The sequence below is a fragment of the Pseudorasbora parva genome, chromosome 13 (assembly GCF_024679245.1).
Source record: "Pseudorasbora parva isolate DD20220531a chromosome 13, ASM2467924v1, whole genome shotgun sequence".
Lineage (NCBI taxonomy): Eukaryota > Metazoa > Chordata > Actinopteri > Cypriniformes > Gobionidae > Pseudorasbora > Pseudorasbora parva.
The window spans coordinates 13,394,250-13,412,038 of NC_090184.1; the positions used below are offsets into that span (position 1 = coordinate 13,394,250).

Genomic DNA, 17,789 nt, shown 5'->3' on the forward strand with positions numbered 1-17,789 from the left:
GTGTGTGTGATAATGAGCCACCTCTATTTCAGCCAGACAAATGTTGTTACCTCTCTAGCAATAGCATCATTTTTGTTCACGATGAAGTGCGTCCACACTGCTGACATCATTATCGGTTTTAGCTTAACCTAGCCTGACAAGCCAGACCCACATCAAGATGTTTGGTCTGGAAACTCACCATTGACTGGGCTCAATCCGAGGGGCGGGATAAACGGTTGACTTTCAAACTCCCTCTGCACGCGATAGGATAGCGCTACCACCATAGAGAAAAGGCTACCACCAACCAGAGCAACGAAGGTGAAACAGAGCTTATTGATAGATTAAACATTCGCCGTATCCGGTCAGCAAAACTCTGAACACATCTTCCCTTTTTAAGAATGACTTCAGTGCCGTTCTTTTCTCAGAGAAAAGTTTAACTCCGAATCTTCCAGAGTCGCGGTCAAAGCTGATTCGAAAGACCGCCGTTCGTCAGCTTCTGTGTTTACTGTAAGCACGCAAACGCAACTCGGCCGTCGTCATTATGGCCCCGCCCGCCGACTCTATACATGATGTGATTGGCCCGGCAAGAGTTAGGGGAAAACAGCTCAGAAGGGTATTGAGAGTTGGGCAGATTCGTGGGCAGATTAAATTTGCTGCCGCTAGGGTGCGTCTAGATTTCTAGGCTAAGCTTAACCACATTGTGTGCAGAAAACAGACATTGACAGTCAAAACATCACCAGAGAGGCGTTAATTAAACATCACTGTTTCTTTCAAGGATTTCAGCCCCTCAAAATTATAATACTACATGCACATACTGATATAAATACTGAATATACTGAAAAAATTATAAGGTAGCAATAAAATGATATATCGTAACAGGCAACCCGATCACATGTAAATGCGTAGGCTACTAGTAGGATTGTGCATTGTCGGGGAATGTATACGCCAAAACTCATTTTGGCATGCATATGCTACGCTGTTTTTCACGTCTATTATGGTGTGTAGCCTATATGACATTTCACGTACTTTATGGCGTGTAGCCTATATGACGCTACATGATATGCTATGTATATGGGTTTATGGTGGTGGGTTGGGTTGGGTGGTTCGTCCGTATAATAGCCTACGCCATAAAGTGCGTATCATATGCACGCCAAAATTAGTTTTGGCGTATACATTGCACACTGGATTTGTGCTAAAAGAGAAAAATACACGAGCCCATACATTTATAATAGTAACACTAATAACATAGTAACATTTTCTTATAGGTTTGTGTGATTCAGTCATTTGAAAGATATTTATTTTATTAATAATAATAATACATTTTATTTATAAAGCACTTTACATTTTAAAGAAAATCTCAAAGTGCTACAAAGAGAGGAAAATAAATAAATAAAATAAAAATAACAATAATTAATTAATTTAAACATTGAAAGACTTTCTAAACAGGTAGGTTTTTAGTCCCGTTTTAAAAATATCAGTTGTTTGTGGAGCCCTCAGATGTTCAGGGAGGGCTTTCCACAGGCGTTGAGCAGCGGCACAGAAGGCTCTGTCCCCAATGGTGCGGGTCTTAATCCAAGGGGGATTGAGTCGATGTGTGTTTGTGGAGCGAAGAGAACGTGCTGAGATTTGTGGAGTAATGAGTTCTTTAAGGTAGGTGGGAGCATTGCCATGGATGCACTGATGTGTGAGGAGGGAAACTATATACTCGATCCAAGCGGAAATAGGAAGCCAATGTAGAGACTGAAGAATTGGTGTGATGTGTTCATATTTACGCACTCTCATCAGACTCCACTGTTTTGTATGTGCTGGAGTTTCTGGATGCTCTTGCTAGGAATCCCAAAGAGAAAAGCATTACAATAATCCAATCTCAAGGAGACAAAAGCATGAACGAGTTTTTCTGCATCATGAAGGGTGAGTGAAGGACGGAGTCTGGCTATATTCCTGAGGCGACAAAAGGATGTTTTGCAAAGATATTCAATGTGGGCCTCCAAGGTTAAGTGTGGATCAAACCTAACAACGAGATTGGTGACTATGGATGACAGAGGAATGTCCTTGCCAGAAAAACTGAAAATTAATTATTAGGCTATTGAATCTTATAAAAAGTTAAGACTTCCACAAGGACAAATGGGCAAGTTTTACAAAATCTCAGTTATTTAAAAAAATGTAGTTGCTGCTTTCATGATCTCACAGTCTCTTTTCAGAAATTGCTTCAGGACTTGTAATCAGAGTAATATAGCCTCATCTTGTGGTCTGGTTAGGCTCTTACTAAACTTGTGTGCAAAGCAATTGGGATATACAGATCATTGTGGTCAAACAAGGTTCCTTATATCTACTGTAGGAACTGAATATAATAACTCTGCATCCCAAACTCGAATACATTGACCTCTTCGTATTCAGCTCAGTTTAGAAGAGAATATCACAATCACACTGACCATTTATATCCTGCTTTCCCTAAACCCATTTAGTATGATATAACACAGTTCATCTCATCAGACAGATCCTCCTCGAGGCGCCCGATTGGTTGCCCCGCACGTCCTTGACTTAGAAGGTCAGTTGCAGCGCTCTCCATTTCATCAATAGTCATGTGACAGGCATCTGCGATTTCCCGTTTTGCAAAGTCAACAAATTTGGGGTCTTTTGCATATAGACCCAAGCCTTCAGAGATCAGGATCTAAAAGATACAAAAAGAAGAAGACATTACAGAAGAAGTGATCTCCATTTAACTAGTCGTGTCTGTTAAAAGCAATTTGTTGCACTGGCAATTTAGACATTTCATATTAAATGGGGTTTAAAGTTTATACTTAGAATTATTGAAGGTCATGAAATGCATTTTCATGTCTATATTTCTGGAGGTTAGCTTATTAAGTTGTTTCACATCGAAATGTTTAAATATTTGTATTATATGATATGATCATTTTCCATCCTCAGTTTCACTCTCTGTTACAAACACTTAATTTCAGGGATGTTACCTCTTTCAGAAACGCAAGTGAACGCCCACTGCTGTGATTGGTGAACTTCATCGCACCATACCCACAGTTTGATTTACTCAGCCTCAAGCCATCCTAGGTGTATATGACATTCTTCTTTCAGATGAATACAGTCAGTTATATAAAAAAATGGTTTGGCTCTTCCAAGCTTTATAATGGCAGTGAAAGGCAGCCCAAAGTTTAAAGCCCAAAAAAGTGCATCCATTCATTATAAAAGTAATCCAGGGGGTTAATAAAGGCCTTCTAAAGTGAATCAATGGGTTTTTATAAGAAAAATATCCATATTTAAAATGCTATAAAGTAAAATATATATATTTTCTTTTTTAAAATTTACATCCTCATTTCCCTCTCTTTTTATATGACTTTTTTTTCTTTTTTTCTTTAATATTATAGACATTTTAATGGCATCTGTCTGTACACAGTTAATGGAAACTTTAATATGTGTTCCTGGTATAGGAATTAAATTCAAATAAAATTTGATCACAAAAAACAGTACTTAAAGATATCGTATAACTAATCCATATGTATTGAGCGGTTTGGTCCAAATTTTCTGAAGAGACACGCTTACTTTAAATTCACATATAAACTTTGATCAGTGAACATAGCTATGCAACTGCAACTTTGACATTTAAAAAAGAGAGATCATAACTGTCAATGAAGGGACAGAAACCTCTCAGTTTCATTAAAGGTGCCCTAGAATGATTTGAAACAATATGTTAAATTGTTTTCTGATATCTATATAGAGGGTATGCGGCTTATTTAAGGGCAAAATTTGTCCAGATACAGTTTTGCAGGTCCATTTACAACCCTATAAATTGTCCCTAGGACGTAATGCTCTGTTTTTGCCTTATTTAGAAGAGTCATGAATATTAAGTTATTTCTTGTTTATTGGTGTTTTCAGATCATCCACACGCCCGCGTGCATATGGTTGCCAGATTGCACATGTTTAGGTAAAACACCGGAAATATGTGTTCTTTTCAGAGAAAAGCTCTGAAATGGGGATTTAAAATACTGAAATCTGACACCCCCCCCCCCAACAAAACCAAAACCAGTGCTTTTTGTTCAAGTTTTTATTACTACATTTTAGACTTGTCTTTTTTCGTCAACAATATTGCATGCTAGTCACAATGTAGGCTATGCAGTGACTGATGTACTCTGAAATACAAGCATGCATTTATTTATAAATATATATTTGGCCCCACTTTATACTAGGTGGCTTTAAGTACTATGTACTTACATCAAAAAATAAGTACAATGTACTTACTGTGTTCAAATTAGTATTTTTTTAAATGTAAGTACAATGTAAAAACATGTATGTACACAATAAGTGCATTGTATCAAATTATTAATTAAAATGTTAGTACATAGTAGTTAAGGCCACCTAATATAAAGTGGGTCCATATATTTTTTACTAAATGAATAGAAGCCTTGTTAAATGACTATCATTTTAACTTATATGGTGGAGATTTTATTATCCTGAGATTTCTTTATCCTGTTGACATTTTTTAGCTGTGGGAAGGGTATGAAAAGTCCTCAAGTCCCCTGCACAGCCATTTGTGTCCATGATCTGCCATTTTCCCTATCCTCGTGTGACACTTGTTTACCTGCTGAACTCCCGATTATTCAGCTGCGCAGTTCCTCCTGACAATGAACAGGGGCTGGCATATGCAAATGTTGGGGGCGTACATATTAATGACCCCAGCGATTGCATCACAGTTGGCGTTATCTTTAGATTCACCTATTTTTCCGTGGTGTTTTTCACAAACAAGATTTACATAAGAAGGAGGAGGCAATGGTGTTTGAGACTCACAATATGTGATGTCCATCTGAACTCTTATTATTTCACTATGGCAAGGTTAATTCAATTTTTCATTCTAGCGCATCTTTAAAACAATGTCAAATTATATATTTTCGAAGGATAGAAAACAAAAACTCATATCTGAAACTGGGTACTGCAGAGTGAGCTTTGAGGTATGAAACTTGCAGTATGTTTTTATGGTAACACTTTATAATAAGTGTTACCAGTAGTTTCATTCGTTAATTACTTTAGCTAAAATGAATTAAGAATGAACAATACTTCTATAGCATATATTAATCTTAGTTAATGTTAATTTCAACATTTACTCATACATTATTAAAACCAATGTTGTATTTGTTAACATTAGTTAATACACAGTGAAGTAACAGAAACAAACAATGAACAACTTTATTTTTTAACTAATGATAAAAAAGATGAATAAAAACTGTAACAAATGTATTGCTCGTGGATAGTTCACGTTAATTAATACATTAACTAATGTTAACGAATGAGACCCTACTGTAAAGTGTTACTGTTTTTATTTTAGAGCAATCTCTTAATATCAAGGACATTTCATGACCCCTCTTAAGAAATTTTTTTTTCTGTTGATTACAGCCAAAAATTAAATGATACACTGCTGTAAAACAAAACAAAGTCTACCTGGAATAGTTTTTATAGACACTGAACCTGCGTAAATAACAACTACCCAAATCAATTAGGGTTATTTGATACACCATTCAGAAAGCTTATTTACCGACTCTACGAGGCTGTCAGCGCTTCCCTTCTCTATGTATCCGGGGCTGTGTTGGGACGGCAATCTGAGAGTGGTGTACGCCCGAGGCTGCTGGACGGCACCTGCCATCCCACTGTCAATCCACCCGGGACGGGCCGACGCCGGCAGGCTGGCGCTGCCATTGGGGTCACCCCACATTGCCTGAGTGCCACCCACCTCGTTCACTAGAATGAGCGGGGCGTAGAGGAGACGACCCCGCCTGGCCTGGTTGTTCACCCAAGAGGCCGAAGAAACCGCAGATGAAATGCTGCTCCGCCGTGAGTCATAGCTGTTTTGCGTCTTGGAAAGCACACACACACACAAAACATTTTATTCTTGTTGTGAAAGCCGTCAAAGTGAAATTTGTCATTTGCAGAATTTATTGATTCATTATTTTATTTTTGGATGTTTGTTTTACAATTTTGCACAATTGTACATGTGGTGTATTCTCCAAGTTATATCTCATTCTATATATCCATTATGACATACAGTATCTAAAATATGTTTTCATCCCTTTAAAGCCTGATATATGAAGAAATATGTCCAAACATTTATCTAAAATGTAATTAAAACATAATTTGTACAATTTGAAAATGCTCTGATTTTTTTATGTCGTTTTTTAATAAAAAATATTTGTGCATACTTTTTTTGTATTATATTTGATACATTATGCTTTTATAGTAAATTTTTAATGGAAATGTATTGCTTTTAGAATCATAAAAAAATCTATGTGGTATTTTAAAAAAAGAATTTCAGCAGTATCAAAATAAATATATTGTAAATATAAATGTAAAAATGTATATTAAAAGTATATATATATGTATATTGTAAATGTAAATGTATGTATATTAAATTTGTATTATATATAGAATAGTTATATACATATGAATAATAATCTTAATACTATATATAAATTAAAATTGTTGTAGCAAGAATATTGTTATAGTGATATTCAACAAGGTAGGGCAGGCTATATTTAAAAATTTTTTTATTATAACTTACTGTAGCTCTCACTCTAATATTGATCTAAATGATTTAATTTACATTTTATTATTATAGAAATGCATTACAATGATGACTGAAAAAAATATACTTCAAATGCTTGCTGTATCATAGTTGATACATTTTCAATACTTTAAAAATAAATATTAAGTATCAGTTGTTTAAAATACACTAAATAACAATAAAGTTATTCTCAGAGTTACTTTATTCAAATTATCAAAGAGTTTTCTAGATTTCTCAAAGGTCTGTATCTGTTGGTGCAGCCTATAGAGATCTAATTCCAAATTTGGAGTAAAGTTACCTGTATTCGTGCCCTACAGGGTGGGGAGTTTTGGTGATAAGTGCCTGGGATTGGGAGATCCTCATTGCTGCCCTGCCTTCTCAAACACTGGATGTTAAAGTTTGGCTTTCGGCCTGAGAGATACAAATTTGTTAGGTTCACTGAAGAGTTTAAGACATTATTTATTTTGCAGTGCATAAAGGTAAAAGTTGGATTTACCTAAAGGAGTTGGGGGAAGCATGCGTCGTCGTGCAGCGAAATTATTGCCATTGTATTCATTGCTGTTGTATCCGTTACCATTGAATCCATTACTATGATAACCATTACCAGTGTAGCCATTGCTGCTATAGCCATTGCTGGAGTAACGGTTGACTGGATAACCAGTCCCATTGGTACCATTCCCATAGTAGCCATTTCCAGAATAACCATTGCCATTGAAGCCACCAGCATCTTGGCCGTTGCCTTGGTAACCATTGCTGTTATTGTCAATGGGCTGAACTGGGGCCACACATTCACTGCTCCCATTAGGTGCTGCAGTTTGTGCCGGAGGAACCTCAGGAAACCACTGTCTGTTCAAACATGATCACAATATCAGACAGATATATTCATTTGGGTGAAAAGCTTGTAAAATATCAGTTTGAGTTATGCGAAGGAACCGATATATTCACAAAACAAATTTCTTTTTCATTTTAGTATTCAACTCTACAGTATTAAACACAAAACAATTTCTGTGTCACTTTCAATTAGAATTACAACTTCAATTTTGACTATAAAGCAGCTCTCCAGTGGGTTCATGTTTGACTCGCAGATGCTTGATTGAACAGAAGAAATTAACTGGTGAATTTTCCACATCAAAGGTGGCAGAGTGCCAGAACATCCTACAGTGCATCCGGAAATTATTCACAGCACTTCACTTTTCCCACATTTTATGTTGCAGCCTTGATTAAATTCAATATGTTTCTCTCCATTCTACAAACAATACCCCATAATGACAATGTGAAAGAAGTTTGTTTAAAATCTTTGCAAATGTATTTAAAAAAAAACATGCACACAAGTATTCACTGCCTACTTTTTTACTTGTTTGTACTTTTTTGAAGCACTTTGGCTCCAATTACAGCTTCAAGTCTTTTTGAGTATGATGCTACAAGCTTGGCACACCTATTTTTTGGTGGTTTCTTCCATTCTGCTTTGTAGGACCTCTCAAGCTCCATCCAGTTGGATGGGGAGCATCAGTTGACACTGAAAGCCATTTTCAGATCTCTCCAGAGATGTTTAATCGGGTTCAAGCCTGGGCTCTGGCTGGGCCGATTAAGGAAATTCACAGAGCTGTCCCGTAGCCACTCCTTTGTAATTTTGGCTGTGTGCTGTGGTCGTTGTCCTGTTGGACGATGAATCTACGCCCCATTAATGTAAACTAGAGGGAGTTGGTCAGCTGATTTATCTGAAGGATTTGTGAGTCTGGACAACTAGTAGAGTCTTTGATCATCAACAAAATGAAGACAGTGTAATAAAATGAATGAAATGTATTAACAATAGATATGCAAGAGTAAATACTTTGACGATTAATGAGGCTAGTAATGAATATGCACTTCTAAAGGATAGTAAACTATTAACCACAAAGAAAAGTAATGAATAAAACAATAAAACCAATAAAAGATGTGAACACAGAATGGATAAATGCAATGCTGCTGAACGGGAACGGGGTATGGGAATGCTTCTTATGGGAACCACCAAGGGTTCTTGGAAATGGTGATAAATAAATGTTTATTTATCATTAAACAAATAATAAACCTATTAATTGTAACAAGCTGACCTCAAGTAACTGTTATCTAAACAGGTTAGAAAACATATGCTGCATGTGCCAAGGTCTCTCGAAAGAGGTTTGGTAAGTTTATGTTTACGGGTGATCGGTCCTGGCAGTAGAGACGTCTTCCACTGGTTATGCGGGTAGCGTGCAGTGGGAAGGGCGCAGAGTTGCGAATAGTCATTGTCACGCTGGACTGAAGGATGCAAAACTCTGGTTGTGCCAAGAGGGTCCTTAAAAGTGAACCAGGCAGCTAGGTCAGTCGAATCTTCACAGGGTCTGTTGCAGGCTGGCTGAGGAGCCATGTGGGACAGGCAATGTCTGCCAATGCAGAGGTCCTTGGTGGACTGGCTGTGCTGCCGGAGGAGTCGTTAATGTCAGATAAGATCTCTCAAAGAGAGGGCCCTTTTCCAGCAATAGTTCAGCCGAAAGCAATATAAAGGTTTTGCTCGCAAAAGCTTAATTTCCACTGTCTTGTAGTCTCTTCTTTCCTCATCAGGTCAGAAGATCAGGACGTGGTGTCTGTTAGTGTCTCCTTCCCCATCAGGTTAGAAATGCAGAACAAGGCTGTGTATACCCAGGGGACATAGTTATCCCTTTCCGAGGAGGAAATTGAAATCCGGCGCCTTTCCAGTCCTGGAGTGTGATTGGCCACTGGGGTCTGAAGTACCCATGGTGTTGCCCACCCTAAACTCATTTGCACAGTATAAAGTGGGATGTTAAAACAGTGTCTTAAATGTTTTACCCATGCATTATTTCTTTACCAAACCTCTTTTACAAAATAAAAGGCATCTCTGTGGAAAAGATAGAGACCAAACATGATAAGAAACAGTTAAGTCATCATCCACACATTAGTTTATCTGTTAATGGATCTGTCCCGTGGACTGTTGTGTTTACAGTCAATAACTATTAACATAAACTGTGCTTTGTGTGAAAATGAAGTGGATTAATTGCAGTTTATATACTTTTAAGGCCTCCAAACATGTATATGAATGGATTTAGATAGACCTCTGTGGCCTCTGTTTTGCTACTGCATCCATGAGGTCCTGAAGGAATTTTTATGGAGGCTCTTGCCTAAACCTTAGGAATGAGTCGGTGGTTAAAATCAACTTGTAGACCAATGAGAAGTCCTCTTTTTGGTGGTGGTGGGTGCAGAAGCTTCCCCCTTCCTGCCATGTAAGAAGTGTGTAATCTTAACTGTAATCTTATCTGATGTTGCTGAACATTTGTTTATGTTCATTCACCAAGGGTCCAATCACAGTGTGGCACATCTTCTTACACACCGGTAGTTAGGGAGGGGCCTTGCCATAAACTGGTCTCTGGAATGCCATCCTAACTGATCTTCACTACACCCGGCGGCCAGCTCTAGGAAGAGTCCTGGTGGTTCCAAACTTCTTCCATTTACGGATGATGGAGGCCACTGTGCTCATTGGGACATTCAATGCTGCAGAAATGTTTCTGTACCCTTCCCCAGATCTGTGCCTTGATACAATCCTGTCTCGGAGATCTACAGACAATTCCTTAGACTTCATGGCTTGGTTTGTGCCCATGTCATGTCCAATCCTCTGAATTTACCACAGGTGGGCTCCAATCAAGTTGTAGAAACACGTCAAGGATGATCAGTGGAAACAGGATGAACCAGAGCTCAATTTTGAGTGGCATGGGAAAGGCTGTGAATACTTATGTACATGTGGTTTTGTACCTTTTTTATTTTTAATAAATTTGCAAAGATTTCAAACAAACTTATTTCATGTTTTCAATGTATGTAGAATTGAGGAAAAAAATTAATTGAATCAATTTTGGAATAAGGCTGTAACATAACAAAATGTGGGGAAAGTAAAGTGCTGTGAATTATTTCTGGATGCACTGTATCTATTATGTAATCACCATGGACCAATGGTAGTTTGAAGGCATTTACCAGCAGGAGTAAACCTTTCCGGAAAGTTTGTTTTGCCAAGGTGTTTCGAATTCCCAAAACAAGCTCCAAATAAATTTCGCTTTGGCCTGACTTTGTTTGAAACTGTCACACCAGTTCTTTCTTTGATTTTACTCAAACTCAAAGTATATCAGGGCCTTTAATTATTATGCTGGATTATGAAGTTAAACATTCCCTACTCACCTATCATGCGAGACAGCACTCTGAAGGTCTTCCTTGCTGACAGCACCTTGTTCTGCAGGGTATGCCATCTCTGTAACTCCTGTGATTGCTCCTCCCGTGACTGCTCCTCCCGTGACTCCTTCACCTTCACCTGTGATTCCTCCTTCCATGGCTCCTCCTGTGACTGGTCCTCCATCTCCTACTGGAGTGATGTCCCCTCCTGTGACTCCTCCATTTTGCATTCCTCCATCCGGAGACGGGGAAGGAATGTAGTCACAAGCTCTTGTTGTATCATTCCTGAATATGAGAGTTTAATAAGAAATACATTAAGATGATACACAAAAATGCTACAATGGCTGATAATGTTCCACAATGATGCTCTTTCAAGATGTTAAAGTGAAAAATTGTAGTTTCTCTAAAGGCTGGAATACACTACACAACTTTCAAAATCTGAACAGATTGTTTATAAACACTATATATTATATACTTGCAGTCTTGGCAAATGGTTAAAGAGATAAACTGGGCATCATACACTAAACAACTGTGGATCACACAATACCACTTTCAGGTCGTGCCACAACAAACTCATGCAGACACATGCACCTCATGGCTAGATGCTTGACAATTGAAAAAAATATGTGTTCTAAAATCTGCAGAAAGTATTAATATGCTAAAATAATATATTTAATATCCTTTAACTGGGTGGAATCAGAGTCTGAAGCTAAAAAAAACAGATGCCCATCATGCACTACATTATTTTCGGCTAAATCTGTCAACACCAGCAGCCCAAAATCTGCAGACTGACTCTGACTGACTTCCAGTCTGACTAAAATCCACATATCCAGACTACAAATTTGGGCGAAAATTATATAGTGTATTCCAGCCTTAAGATGCAAAATACTTCTTCAGACAGCAAATTTTACAATGCTGACCTAAAACCTAAAAGCTTATTTGCGTGTAAATTTTTACCACATATTTCGCCAAGAAAAAGACTAGACGTGTCCAGTACTGGCACTCTAGATATATTCACTCTAAGTCTGAGTTAAAGGAAACATTAAAAAAACACAGCTAAAGCAAGTGGAGCTAAACAAAGCAGTTAGTGACAAATAGTGAATGTGTTTAACTTACATTATGCCATCCTATGAGAATGACCAATTGTATTGTCACTTTGCAATTGGTGTGAATATGCCTTAAATGGATAGTTCAACCAAAAGTAAAATTCTGTCATCATGCACTCACCCTCTCGACTTTCCAAATCTATATCACTAACATAATTGTTCAAACGTTTTGGGGTTAGTAAACATTTTTTTTATGTTTTTAAAAGTATTTTATCAGCAATATTAGCAATGTTCAAAACTGTTTTGAGGAAACCATGATAAATGTTTTTCAGAATTCTTTGATGAATAGAAAGATCAAAGGAACATCATTCATCTGACATTTACATGTATTTACTCTCACTGTAAAATTGGACTGATTCCAGACTTTTGAACTGTGTACTTTCTATATTTTCAGAAAACGGTTTCAACACATCTTCGGTTACACTTTATTTTGATGGTCCACTTTAGATATTCTACTAACTATAAGTAACTTTGCAACTACATGTCAGCTAACTCTCAGAGTATTATTAGACCGTTAGTTTTAAGTTAGGTGTCAGGGTTCGGGTTAGTAGAATAAGTTGACAAGTAGGTGCAAAGGTGCTCATAGCCACACTGCAAAAAATGCTTTTCTTACTTAGTATTTTTGTCTTGTTTCTAGTCTAAATATCTAAAATATTTTGCATTAAGAAGTAAGTAAAAAGTATTGTCTTGTTTTAGAAAAAAGAACTCAAAATTAAAAGAGTTTTTGCTTAAAATAAGCTAAATAATCCGCCAATGGGGTAAGTAAAATAATGTTGCTTTAAGATTATTTTGCTTACCCCACTGGCATATTATTTTGCTTATTTTAAGCAAAAACTCTTAATTTTGAGTTATTTTTTCCCAAAACAATACAATTACTTTTGCTTGTCTAGTAAGTACATATTGCTTTGAGAATTTTTAAATGTTTGGACTAGAAACAAGACAAAAATACTAAGTAAGAAAAGCATTTTTTTGCAGTGCAGTATAATGTCTGTAAGGGGAGCATCAAAATAAAGTGTTAGCAGGCAGTCTACTGATTTTCAAATGAGAGTTCGTAGACATGTAGTTGCAAAGTTACTTATAAATTAGTTGAATGTCCATTGTAATAATGTGTTGCCATATCTTCTTTTGTGTAGAAAGTATCATACTGGTTTGTATCAACATGAGGGCGAGTAAATGATGAGAGAACATTCGTTTCTGGGTGAAAAATCCTGTCAAATTGTAACCCATTATTTCATACTGCCCAGTTTTTCAACCAGGTGTCCCTGAAGGTACTCCAGGGGGTCATGATGTTTCAAACTATTAACTAATTTGTTGATAATAATAACTAAAAGCAATGTATTATATAATGTAGAAATACATATTATATAATGAGTATTTAATAATGTAGTAATTGTAGTTAATGTTCTTGAAAGGCTATACTGTAAGTTGTGACTGAGGAAGATTTGATGGTTATGCTATCGATCCTGGGGTAGGCTGAAAGGTTGTTGTGTATGTAAAGGTTGAAACCCATTATCCCATTTTAGAATACACTAGAGAGCATGACATCTACACAGCATGTATGTCAAGCTTGACAAGCATTGCAACCCTTAATTCAGACTACTCAGCGTTTCAGTGTGCAGAGCAAGAAGAGCATTTGTCATATTCATATATATTTTATATATACTTTTTTCCCCCGCTAGACAAGACCTTTATTCTTTGGCTGGGATCGTGTAGAGACCTTTGAAGCTACACTGAAACTGCGATTTGGACCTTCAACTGCTGTTGAAGTCCACTATTATGGAGAAAAATCCTAGAATGTTTTCCTCAAAAAACGTTCTTTTTCGACTGAAGAAACAAAGATGTGAACATCTTGGATGACATGAGGATGAGTAAATTCAGGCAATTTTCATTCTGAAGTGAACTAATTCTTTTAATTGCAAAATCTGTCTAAATACCCCATCCGATCAGTCAAAATGGCTCAAAACAGCTTTCAGGTCTTGAGACGCCAAATCAAGCTATTATAGTTCTCTAATTTCAGTAGAGTAGCTTCTAATTATACAGGTATAATTCTTTTCTTTTGTCTCTTATCTTAGTTTGTTCCTTACCTTGGGTTGGTATTCAGCATCCACAATGGGGCGAGTTTGTTGTGACTGGAGGCCCACCTGCTGGGCAGGGGAGACAGTCTCTGAGGCTGATCAACTATCACTTCGTTCTCGGATAGGGCGGAGGTCGGACGGGAGTCCAGGGCCTCCTCCAGCATTAAGCTCCCTTTGCGCAATCTAGGAGGATGCTCAATGCTCACTGTAGTCTCGTCCAGATGGGGGGGCATAGGGGTGCTTCTGGGGGTGGACATGGTCGGTGTGGGAGGAGCATCACTGAAGACGCTGTCGCTCTGCAGTTATCAAAGGAAACTAAATTAACTGTCTATGCAGTGAGACTTGTCTATATAGTTTTTTTTATAATGCATAAGGGCACCTTAAAACTACAGTTGTAACTGATATAGTTATAATACACTTTAGTTAAAGTGCCCTGTGTAATTATACAATTAAACACTAACTAATTATTAACTACCAAATTAAAAATAGGGTTTAGATTAGCGTTTGGTTAAGGGCTAGTTGTAATTCTGCATCATTTTCTGTTATTACTATAGTAAGTATATCTAATGTTGGTTAAGTACACTTTAAAATAAATTATTTTATATTTACAATTTAAAGTGCCCCAATAATGCTTTTTTATTTTACCTTTCATTTAGTTTGTACTATAGCTGTTTGTGAATGTAAAATGTCTGCAAAATTTCAAAGATCAAAATGCATGATAAATAGTTATTGTCCTTCAAATGAAGGAACTCATTATATATAAATATAATAAAAAATGTAAATGTTTTTTTAACTTAGATGCATGTAAACCATAGACTGTAAAAAAAAAAAAAAAAAGGACGTAGTGTCCGTGACATCACCCACAGGATTTCGATAAGCCGTTCTGAAGCTTAAAGTAGGGGCGAGCTGGGCGTTGCCATCTCCCGGGCAAAATGCGCAAAAAGGCGGGATGTGGGCGGAGCTTAGGTGATGCAATGACTATAGACGGCGGATAAATGGCTATCCACCTGTCACTCAAAGTAACCACGCCTTTAATTATGCAGAACTTTAAGGCTTTATATAACGTAAACGAATGAGTTATAAAAAAAAAAAATCACCCCCCTCACAGTTGTCATGAAGGTCAAAATTAGCTGTATAGGCCAAAACCACAATTTGTACCAGGCTGTAAACATGTTTTTTTCTGCTGTAAAGTTGGGAATTTTAACATGGGGCTCAATGAGATTCAGTGAGATTCTGCTCCCTTCTGGAGCCAGTCGAGGAATTGCAGTTTACATTACTTCCGTATTGGCTTCAAGAGAGATCGCGGGAGGTTGTCGCTTGATGTAAATCTACTGTCGGAGACCAACCAAAAATTAGGAACCCTTAAAATAGCATTATAGGGGCACATTAGGTTATTAAGGTTTGTTGACAGCATCTGACTATCAGCTAGGGGTGTCCATGGTTAACCGATTGACCGATTAACCGTTAAAAATTGCATAACCGAGTGAAACATTTTGCTCGGTTAAGTGGCGTCAATGACGTGCCTTGAATTTAGTTGTAATATATGTTTGCACCCCTATAGACCGCCAGAGCGCTCCCAGACATTTGTAATATCCACAAGAAGAAGTCATGACCAGCTTTCTAAGCGGGCAATGAAGCGGGCAAAGAAAGCGTGGGAGCACTTTAAAAATGAGAGTGACGGGGCAAAATGCAAGTATTGCAATGCAGTGCTTACCGCATTTTTCAGGCTATAAGTTGTTTAGGAGTATGAGTCGCATCAGTCAAAATATGCGTCATGAAGAGGAAAATAACATACGTCGCACTGGACTAAAAGTCGCATTAGTGCAGAAGCAGAGCGGGAGTCGCGCGCGCTGTGCATAACGGAGCAGAAGAAAGAAAGTTTGAAGTGAGAAACTTGTGAATGACTAGAGAAAAGCAGACGTTACTTTAACTGTAATGAAGAAAACAAAAAAGCTAATCACGGACTAAAAGCAAGATGGCAAGAGCTGAAGGGACGAGACCACAGATGCTTGAACTCTCTACCGGGACAGGCTCAGCCGTGCGAGTCAAACGCTGTGTGAATCATTCTCGGCTGCATATTTTACTACATGCCCTAATCATGCAGGCGCCCTCGCGGCCACTTGCATTGCTCGTGAACTGGAGCGCATCTCATCCTAATGTAACGAAACTCAGCGTAGGCCTCACAGACATGAAATATATCTTAAGAAACTTGAAATGTCTTTTAACAATTTAAAACGAAAAGAAATAGGCTACTCTCTGATTATGTAATCCATGATGTGCATTTCTCTCTATAGGCGCGTTCACTACGGAGATGGCGGTCGTCAAATTAATAAGCTAATAATAACCCTGACGCACAATATGGTTAACCGAGTATTAACCGCTAAGGGCCTCGGTTAACGGTTAATGAAAAACTTGAAAACGTGCAGCCCTACTATCAGCTATGAGTTATTTTTATCTTTAAAGCACTTTTTTTACTATTTCACTGGATTTAATGCTTGATGAGTGTTCTCACCCTGAAGAAGTCTTCTTCTTCCATCATCTCCCCCTCCAGCCCTTCCTCATCCTCCATCGCCATAGCCAGACGCATCTCTGGGGCCAGATCCTGTAGTGTGCGTAACCCAGCCTGGACCACACAAGATATATGAGATATACACAAGAGTCATGCCAAACAGGCTGTAATCAAGTGATGCAAAAAAAAAATCTACCTGCAATAGTGCTGCACAGAGTAACAGTGCAAAAAGTATGTAGTATGAAAATATGGAGCAAACTGAGCAAAATTAATGCAATTAAAACAAAATTTCCCATTAGTTTGTGGTGCATATCAATGAGATCTTTATTAGAGTTTAGCAGGCTACTTGTATAAAATGAATAAAATATCTTTGTAAGATTACGTTTAAATTCTTAATTTTATTATCAAACCTCTGTATTTTTAATTGTGGGGAGCAAAATTCAATGCAACACAGTTATCATTCAGAGATGTTCAAATACACTTAACAAAATTATAAACGCAACACTTTTGTTTTTGCCCCTATTTTTATGAGCTGAACTCAAAGATCTAAGACTTTTTCTATGTACACAGAAGACGTATTTCTCACAAATACTGTTCACAAATCTGTCTAAATCTGTGTTAGTCTGTCTTCTCCTTTGCCGAGATAATCCATCCACCTCACAGGTGGTGAGGTAAAAATTGGGGGGGTCCAGGTGAGGGGAGTCCTAAAACCAGTCAGTATCTGGTGTTAATACCATTTGCCTCACGCAGTGCAATACATCTCCTTCGCATAGAGTTGATCAGGTCTGTGAAATGTTGGTCCAGTCCTCTTCAATGACAGTGCAAAGTTGCTGGAAATTAGCAGTACTGGAACACACTGTCATATATGCTGCTCCAGAGCATCCCAAACATGCTCAATGGGTGACATGTCCGGTGAGTATGCTGGCTATGCAATAACTGGGATGTTTTCAGCTTCCAGGAATTGTGTACAGATCCTTGCAACATGGTGCCATGCATTATCATGCTGCAACATGAGGTGATGGTCGTGGATGAATGGCACAACAATGGACCTCAGGATCTCGTCACGGTATCTCAAAATGGCATTAATAAAATGCACCTGTTTTCTTTGTCCATAGCATACATCTACCCAGACCATAACCCCACCCCCACCATGGGCAACTCAATCCACAACATTGCATCAGCAAACCAATCACCCACACAACGCCATACACACTGTCTGCCATCTGCCCTGTACAGTGAAAACCAGGATTCATCCGTGAAGATCCACACCTTATATCACTATATCACTTTATATGCCTTATACCTCTCCAAAGCACCAGACGACATCGAATGTGAGCATTTTCCCACTGAAGTTGGTTACAACGACG

The 17,789-nt window shown here is 37.9% G+C and overlaps 1 protein-coding gene across 1 annotated transcript in view; it reads right to left on the bottom strand.

Annotated features, from left to right (window-relative positions):
• Nucleotides 1-1,465: 1,465 nt before the first annotated feature.
• Nucleotides 1,466-17,789, bottom strand: part of cacna1fa (calcium channel, voltage-dependent, L type, alpha 1F subunit a) — a 50,018-nt gene continuing 33,694 nt past the window's right edge. Inside the window, exons 42-48 of the mRNA XM_067413217.1 lie at nucleotides 16,426-16,536; nucleotides 13,923-14,209; nucleotides 10,742-11,017; nucleotides 7,038-7,387; nucleotides 6,840-6,952; nucleotides 5,519-5,836; nucleotides 1,466-2,650 (exon numbers count right to left, since the gene is read on the bottom strand). Coding sequence (XP_067269318.1) covers nucleotides 2,441-2,650; nucleotides 5,519-5,836; nucleotides 6,840-6,952; nucleotides 7,038-7,387; nucleotides 10,742-11,017; nucleotides 13,923-14,209; nucleotides 16,426-16,536 — 1,665 coding nt within the window. The 3' untranslated portion in view covers nucleotides 1,466-2,440. The remainder of the gene's footprint in view (nucleotides 2,651-5,518; nucleotides 5,837-6,839; nucleotides 6,953-7,037; nucleotides 7,388-10,741; nucleotides 11,018-13,922; nucleotides 14,210-16,425; nucleotides 16,537-17,789) is intronic.